Source organism: Bos indicus, chromosome 4, assembly GCF_029378745.1.
Source record: "Bos indicus isolate NIAB-ARS_2022 breed Sahiwal x Tharparkar chromosome 4, NIAB-ARS_B.indTharparkar_mat_pri_1.0, whole genome shotgun sequence".
Lineage (NCBI taxonomy): Eukaryota > Metazoa > Chordata > Mammalia > Artiodactyla > Bovidae > Bos > Bos indicus.
The window spans coordinates 12,906,063-12,915,126 of record NC_091763.1 but is presented as its reverse complement, the minus strand read 5'-3'; the positions used below and the strand labels follow the sequence as shown (position 1 = coordinate 12,915,126).

The 9,064-nt window shown below is 45.6% G+C and overlaps 1 protein-coding gene across 1 annotated transcript in view; it reads left to right on the top strand.

Annotated features, from left to right (window-relative positions):
• Positions 1-1,226: 1,226 nt before the first annotated feature.
• Positions 1,227-9,064, top strand: part of PON1 (paraoxonase 1) — a 33,965-nt gene continuing 26,127 nt past the window's right edge. Inside the window, exon 1 of the mRNA XM_019959709.2 lies at positions 1,227-1,384. Coding sequence (XP_019815268.2) covers positions 1,311-1,384 — 74 coding nt within the window. The 5' untranslated portion in view covers positions 1,227-1,310. The remainder of the gene's footprint in view (positions 1,385-9,064) is intronic.

The following is a 9,064-nucleotide window of genomic DNA, read 5'->3' as shown; positions in this document are numbered from 1 at the left end:
GCAGAAGCTCTAGATGTAAGAGTAAGTATTTGAGTGACAAGGGATGGAAGCTCTAGGTTTGTGCCTAAAAACTTGGACAGCACCACTACATTCTATAAATTAAGGCATTCACAGAGACAGCACCAGTGTCAAAAGAGGGATCTTGCACCACACTTTTCAATAGGAAGAGTGTCAAAGAATTTGTGGCCATCATTAATCTGTTACAAGAGGTGATAAAATGGAAGCAGCAACTGTTGACAAGTCTAAGAGATTTTATCTGTGCTTTTTTATAGAAGCAGCAGAGAAAGAAAGCAGTAGGTAGGTAGAATGTGGGATCAAAGAGTATTTTCCCCAGAAAACTATAAATGAACCTAAAGCATGCCTGTATCTAATGGCAATATTCCAGAGAAGAGGAAGATGTTGTAGGAGAGAGAAGTTGTGACTGGGACCAAAATTCTTGAGAAGGAAATAAAAAAAAGAAACCCAGGGCGGGCAGAGAAGAGATGGTCTCTCATGAACAGGAAAGTCTCATTCATGGTAACAGGAGAGAAGGCAGTAGGTAGAGGCACTTCCTACCCTGCTTTGCTCAGAAGTTGCCTTATCAGTGATGCCTCCCTGGACAGCCCTTTCTTAAACGGCACCTCAGTATGCCTGCTCCATGCCTTTCCCTGCTTTATTGTTCTCCATAGAGGATGTGCATCCCCATAACGTAAACACGGATTATCCACAGCATATGCAAGAGTGATATATTTTACTGATTGCTGGCACATAACAGGCACTCAATGTCAGCCAAGAGTCTGGAATGAATGAACACCATAGAGAGGTATCTGATGAGTGGTGCTGAAAGAGAAGCTTGATATGCAGATGTCTGACGGAGCCACGTGGCGGTAGTCGGATGAGAATAAACTTGTATCTTAAAAGGTGCCAATCACAGCCCTCCCTTCCTTTTGTGCCTTTTCTGGCTGAGTCACAGCGATCAAGTTACTGAACCCCTCTGAGTCATAGGACCTTGTTATCACAAAGTGAGCCTTCCTCAAAGCCTGGCTCTCCTTTCCCACCGCTCTCCGTTTCCTCCCACCTGCCATTCTCCCCTTTCTGCCCGCTCTAGGCAGCTAGTTCTCTCTGTAAAGCCTCGGGAGCGCTCAGCACCTGGCTGCAGGCGCTGACCCCAAGCAAGTTCCCGCAGTCCCCGAGCAGGGCGGGCGGGGTAAGCTGCGCCCGGGGGAGGGGTGGGGCCAACCCCAGAGCAGCCCTAGGCTGCGGGCGCTCAGGGTCTCCACCCCTTCTCCCGTCTGTGCGTCTGTCCATCCTGCCGCTGTCTGTCCCAGACCATGGCGAAGCTGTTGGTGCTCACCCTCTTGGGACTGGGGCTGGCATTCTTCAGGGATTACCGGTCTTCTTATCTGTGAGTTGGGTTGCAGCCCACCCCTGTCCTGTCTGTCCTATCCACTACCCAGACCCGGGAGTCTTCTCCCCTCACTCTCCACTCCCAAGTTGGCTCCAGGCTCTTAGAAAATCAGAAGGCAGCAGGATGTACATCCCAAAGCAATTTCATAAATATCCAACTTTCCCCAACCACCTGAACACCCTTGCTCACTGCCTGGGAGAGAGGTTAAGGAGGTGATTGTCTCTGGTGTGAATGACCAAGCTGTTGTCACACACCAATTAATTTATCATAAATACTGGTGTATCTTGGCTACAGATTCACTTCTCAGATTTTCTGCAAAATAAATAACCAGACTGGAAGGGGCCTGTGATATTGTGAGAATTAGGGAAGAAGCTCCAGACTCAGTTGCCTGGCTTAGGCAGAAAACTTCCCAGCATGGAGATGCTCAGTTTGAGACCTCGCTGAGAGACAGAAAACTCCCATGTGCAGTGGAACAGGCGGGAAGGAATGGGCATGGACATGGCCACCTGCTCCAGTGGAGATGTGTCAGGGATTAGAGGAGAGAGCTTGATGTCCTGGGTTCTTGCTGTGTCCCTTCCATTGTAGGATCTCTCACATTTATTTTTCATGAATATCAGTGTATCTTGGCTACTGTGTCACCAAAACCTCATATAAGAAGCACCTAACAATGTGCTTGGGATATAGTAAGTATTTAATAAATGTGTCCTGCTTCCCTTAAAGGGAAAAGTGCCCTGCTTAGAAGTGTTCTGCTTCCCTTAAAGGTTTTATAAAATTTTAAGTACTACACAAGGGGGAAAACTTTTCTAAGAAAGTGTCAGTAGTTTCATAATAACTTTTTAATAGGGGTTCAATGTCTAGAGATCATCCTAATCCAAACGATTAATCAGTCATACCTCGTTATTGACTTTGAAGTAAAACATTACTAAAAATCAAACTGAACATTTTGGACTTTTGGAAAAAGATCATATGATCCTGTTGACTGTTTAGAAACGTACATACATTGATTCAGAATAGATTTTTGTAAATATTGGGATTTTCTTTTCTAATTGTTGGTTACTTTTGGAATCACAAACTTAGAAAAAAATAAGAAATGGACAGTGATTTGGGACTTTTAATCATGTAAAAATTATAGTTTGTGGATTTTCACTAACCATGGTACTATTTGTTGTCAAAGAAGAATATATACTTATAACATTATGCATTATATATAATATTAATACATGTATGTAAATACATTATATATGTGTGTATATATAATGCATATATACACATACATACATAAAGTATAGCTTTACTGCTACTACCCTAAAAAGTTTCTCTATCAACATGAAGTCTTAGCTTATTTGAGCCAGCATTAATATTTCCCCAAGTTTGTTCCTTGGAACACACACAAGTCACAAAACATGCTCTATAAAAAAATAGGTTCCTTGGACAAAGTACATTTGGGAAATGTCTATTATAGCCTTTTCCTGGAGATTGACAGTGCATTCTGGCACACTGAACACTTTGAAAAGTCCTTCAGTAACAAAATACACAAAATGATTTTGGTTTGTCATTTCACAGACTTATTTGCCCACATCCTTTACTCCCTTTCTTGGTACCACCTGTATAACTCTCTGGGATACAGTTTGAGACGGATTATTCTATATCACTGATTTGCACCAAGACTTAAATTTCAACAGAAGTTGAGGTCTGGCCTTGGGCAGCAGCTTTCTGGACCCCCCAAGCCTGACTGTGATTTGTCTGAAGGGACCAAAGCACACTATGGTCATAGCTTAACATAATGTCAGTGTCCGCAAGTCCCCTTGGTAGCCTTGCCTGTGATTAGGGCACTTCCCAGAACCACTTTGCCATGGGGACGCTGCAGTGGGAAGACCAGGTCTGGTTTGGAGTGAGAACTCCCTGTTTTACTTTCACCACTTGGGTCCAGTACGTGGGGAGGGAGCCTCAGTCCTTTAACTTCTGGTTGTAACCAGATGGCTGAGAAGAGAAAGAAAGTGGCCATGGGGTGGACCTATGCTTTTTGAATGAAAAAGAGAGCTAGAACAGAGAGCAGAGTAGGAATAATGTGCAGCTGGGAGGATGGGTGGTTCAGTGGTAAAGAATCCATCTGTCAATGCAGGAGATGCAAGTGATGCAGGTTTGATGTCTGGTGGAGAGGATGCCATGGAAAAGGGAATGGAGACCCACTCCAGTACTTTTGCCTAGGTAATCCCATAGACAGAGGAGCCTGGCGGGCTACAATCCATGGGGTTGCAGAGTCAGATATGACTTAGCAACTAAACAACAGGAGGATGGGTGGTTATGGGGATGGAAGATGGTGTAGAGCCTTCAAGCAGCTCAGATGGGGGAGGAAGGGAAACTGCCAGGAAGTATGCGTGTTTCTCCTCCAAGACGCCTGCGTTCTGTCTCAGTCTTGTGTGTCTCCTCCCTTTACTCCGGCTCGCTTTTGCCGTCTTTCCTGCCCCGCACCAAGCACCCTCACTTGGCAGACCATCTCAGGAGCTCGCCTGAAATCTGAGACACGACCATCTCACGCCCCATTGCCCGGCAACTTCTTTACAAAGGATATTAATAAATCCACTTCTTACCTTTCACTTTGCCTCTCCTGAACTTCATTAAGTCCCGAGACTAGGTGCACGGTTTCAGTCAGAAGATTGGGGGTTGGAGTCTCACATGAGGTTCACCTGGGCTCCTGTCCCACGTGAGGCAAGATTGTGTTCGAATTCCCACCTGAGGTGTGCGGTTTCTAAAGGACATTCAAATCCTGCAGGCGCTCGCCGCCCCAACTTAGAACCAGATAAAGACAGCCTAGAGGATCAGTAAATTACCTTTACCCCCATTTTAGAGATAAGGTCTCTGAATGTCAGAGAAAATCATGAATCTGTCCAAGGGAGAGAAGGAAAAGATTATATGCCGAGACCAGCAGCAAGGTCGAGGTGAATCGTCAGAGGAGATACAACTTTTGTTCCCTCAGAGATGTGGCGTATGGGAGTAAGGCAGGTTCACAAGAAGTTGTATAGTCCTGGAGCTGGACGGATCTTGTGGACGGATACTAGATGTGTCTTGAGGGGTTCCCAGATGCTTCTGAGGTGACAGCAGCACAGAGGAAGGAAATAAGGGAGCTCCCTTGGATTAGTAGTCTTTCCCACCCGTTTGTGCCGGCGGCCGCTGAGGTACTACAGCGTGCTCACTACGCAGGCGCACTGCACTTCCAGTGAACGACGATGTAAACAGTGCCCCCTGGTGTATGGAATGTTAACATGCATCTCTAGGGCAACTTCCTCATTTCTTAAGTTGGTGGCGCTAGCCTCCCAAATGGGAGAAGGCAATGGCAGCCCACTCCAGTACTCTGGCCTGGAAAATCCCATGAACTGAGAAGCCTGGTAGGCTGCAGTCCATAGGGTTTCGAAGAGTTGGGCACGACTGAGCGACTTCACTTTCACTTTTCACTTTCACTTTTCACTTTCGTGCATTGGAGAAGGCAATGGCAACCCACTCCAGTACTCTTGCCTGGAGAATCCCAGGGACAGAGAAGCCTAGTGGGTTGCCATCTATGGGGTCGCACAGAGTCGGACACGACTGAAGTGACTTAGCAGCAGCAGCAGCAGCAGCAGCAGCCTCCCAAATGCAGGAGACTTAACAGACACGGGTTCAATCTCTAGGTTGGAAAGATACCCTGGAGGAGGAAATGGCAACCCACTCCAGTACTCTTGCCTGGAAAATCCCATGGACAGAGGAGCCTGGGGTCTACCGTCCCTAGGGTCACAAAGAGTCAGACACGACTGAAGCAATTTAGCAGGACATAACGGTCCGTTTAGTCAAGGCTATGGTTTTTCCATTGGTCATGTACGGATGCGAGAGTTGGACTGTGAAGAAAGCTGAGCACCAAAGAATTGATGCTGTTGAACTGTGGAGAAGACTCTTGAGAGTCCCTTGGACTGCAAGGAGATCCAACCAGTCCATCCTAAAGGAGATCAGTCCTGGGTGTTCATTGGAAGGACTGATTTTGAAGCTGAAACTCAAATACTTTGGCCACCTCATGCTAAAAGTTGACTTGTTGGAAAAGACCGCGATGCTGGGAGGGATTGGGGGCAGCTGGAGAAGGGGATGACAGAGGATGAGATAGCTGGATGGTATCACTGACTCGATGGACGTGAGTTTGAGTGAACTCTGGGAGTTGGCGATGGACAGGGAGGCCTGGTGTGCTGTGATTCATGGGGTTGCAAAGAGTCGGACACGACTGAGTGACTGAACTGAACATGTGAAACTCTTTATTACAAGGAAACAGCAAAGCTAGCATTTATTAATAGTGTTCATATTTCTGCTACCCTGGTGCCCACTCCAGGCAACACACTCTAGTGGGAAAAGGATAGTGGAGGATTCCAGCAGACCTGGGCTGGACCTCAGTTCTGCAGCTTTCAGGTCACTTTGTTACTGACCTGGATTCTTGGGCTTTTTAATCGACAGAAATTGATAACAGGTCAGAGGAGAAATTTAGGCAAGGTTTTTTTGGGGACTCGTGCTGCAGCACAGGGAGTAAAAACATGTAACAGGTTTCCTTGCTTGCTCCTTGATTGGGGAGCAATCTGGTCCCTTAAATGGGGTGAGGGTAGGTGCCTATCCAGTGGTCAGGCCACAGGGGTGGCCTGGGTGGTTGGCCGACCTGCTTGATGGAACTGTGTGTAGGAATCATGTGCAGTACCCTACTTTTGCTCCAACAACTTTTACGTGGCTGTTGGATTTTTGGTCCTTTTTGTATCATATTGTTGATCATTTGTTCCAACTGCCTATGCATACAGTTCTTTTTAGTCCCTTATAGTTTAGTCCCTCTGTTGCTCTGGGAGATGTTTGTTCAGGTGGAAGCATTGTAGCAAAGAGTCCCTGGTGTCAGCCTGCCTCAACTTTACCATTTTGAGCCTGTTTCTCCACCTAAATATTATGGGCTTATAATACCTATCACAGTAGGTATATGTATAAAATCTGGCCCATGAAAGATACTCTGTAAATGTTAATTTTTATTATTGCCACATGCTATCTCAAAAATCTACCTATGAATGATCTACTAAATGAGTGAAATTTGAATATATGTTGCGGTAGGACCTCACTGAGACCCTAGGTTAAGAACAAATAATTCACTGGTCCTCCTCTACCAATGCAACCAACATCATCTTCTCCGCCTGATGCACTAGCCTGCTAATTCCACAAAACAATTTGGCAGACATCTACCAAGTACTTTTTTTTACTTGAGCTCTGTGCACTTGTGCAAAGTCACAGGACAGAATAGGATGCAGTATTCAGTCACAGATTTCAGAATTTAGTGTTAGCAATGAGACTACAAGCTGATTACCATGAAACAATATGCAAAGAGACTCTGTAGATGTATATGTGAAGATTTATGAGGATAAATGAAGGGGTTACTAATCCTATCACGAAAAATCAGGAGGAGTTGCAGACTGGTCATGAGTAGGAAACTTCCAGGTGGATTAGCAGGAAGGATGAGGTGGAGGGAAAACTTGCATGAGCAAGTGAAAGGAGAGAAAGTGATGTAGAGAAAAGGATTCTTGGTGTCATGGCACCTGATTTCAAATCCAAATTCCCAGGCTTCCCTGGTGGCTCAGTGGTAAGAATCTGCCTGCCAGTGCAGGAGACATGGGTTTGATCCCTGATCTGAGTGGGAAGATGCCACATGTCGTGGAGCAACTAAGCCTGTGCACCACAGCTGTTGAGTCTGTGCTCTAGAGCCTGGGAGCCACAACTACGGAGCCTTTGTGCTGCAACCACTAAAGCCATCGCACCCTGGGACCCGTGCTCTACAACAAGAGAGGCCACCGTAATGAGAAGCCCACACACCCAACTAGGGGGTAGCCCACACTTGCTGCAACTAGAAAAAAGCCTGAAGAGCAACAAAGACCCAGCAAAAAGATAAAACAAACAAGTAAAATCCTAAAAAAATTTAAATTCCATCCTTTTTAAGGACAGTAAGTCCCAATGCTGGGAGGGATTGGGAGCAGGAGGAGAAGGGGACGACAGAGGATGAGATGGCTGGATGGTATCACTGACTCGATGGACGTGAGTTTGAGTGAACTCTGGGAGTTGGTGATGGACAGGGAGGCCTGGTGTGCTGCGGTTCATGGGGTCGCAAAGATTCAGACACGACTGAGCGACTGAACTGAACTGGACTGAAGTCCCAAAAGGAAATATTGAAGAATAGGAGTGTGCAGAGGCAGAAGATAGACTGGTGAGGATATATATGGCCCCAAGGAAAGTTCTAGAATGGATTTCTTAATGCAAAGCTAAAGATCCTCACTTTCTTTTGTAAGGAACTGGCATGTATTTGCAAAGAATAATTCATAGCAGGGAGTATGTGATTTCTGGCCAGATTTCAGCAGCTTATTAATCGGCGAAACACCACAAACATTGAACTTTGTCCTTTAGACCTGGAACATTTGGACTTAAGCCCTTGACAAGATATTTCCTGATAATTGAAAGTAAAATAGAAAAACATGAGCTGGATTATAGTAACACAATCTGAGCTGTCTTTTGGCATTGCTTCCAGCTTTTTGGAAGCGGTAATACTGGTAAATTTTGCTGGGCAGAGGACTGAGTGTGATCTCTGAATTCATACTTGGGTTCCAACCCCAGCTCAGCCACTTCATAATTTTGTAGACTTGAAAAGCCACTTAATCTTCATCACCTGTAAATAGGGAAAACAGTACCTCAGGGAGAGGTTTGAGGATTAAAGCAGAGTAATTGAAGTCCCTGAACTACAGTAACAATGATTAGTCTGTGAGATTTGGGCTCCCCAGGTGGCTCTAGTGGTAAAGAACCCTCCTGCCAACACAAGAGACATGAGACTCGGGTTCAATCTTTGGGTCAGGCAGATGCCTTGGAGAAGGGAATGGCTACCCACTCCAGTATTCTTGCCTGGAGAATCCCATGGACAGAGGAGCCTGGCAAGCTACCATCTATGGGGTCACACAGAGACTTAGCACTCACACATGGCCACAAATTTGAACCAAAAGCAGCTGGGTGCTGACTTAATGCCTCCTTATCTACAATTGGCTCCCTTTAGCTCTGATTATTCCACCTTTTCTATGAGAGAGAAACCTGAATAAGAATAGAGGCTAATCATTTCTGCTTTTGTCTGTCCTCTGTGAACACATCACTCTTACTGAACCTTGCAAGCCAGGGAGCCTCTTCTTCCTGTGTGATTTTGACTCTAAAAAGCTAATATGGCTATCCTTGGCATTTTCCTCAAGTCTTCACCCACTCGCTGATGGCTTGTCATCAACTCTCTTCTTCTGTGTCACTCTTTGTGTCCTTGATTATGACCGCTTGTACCTGTCTTTTGAGTTCCCTGGGGCACTCTGTACATATTCACTAAGCTTTCTATAAAGCTATGTTTTCAAATGGTGGATCACAAAATCAATTTAGTAAAGTATGATCAGCCCTTATCTATTTATTTTTGTTTTATTTTTTTTTAAATTGAAGTATAGCTTCTCTGGTGACTCAGATGGTAAAGAATCTGCCTGCAATGTGGGAGATCCAGGTTTGATACCTGGGGTGGGAAGAGCCCTTGGAGGAGGAAATAGCAAGCCACTCCAGTATTCTCACCTCCATGAACAGAGGAGCCTTGTGGGCTACAATCCACAGGGTCACAAAGAGTCGGACATG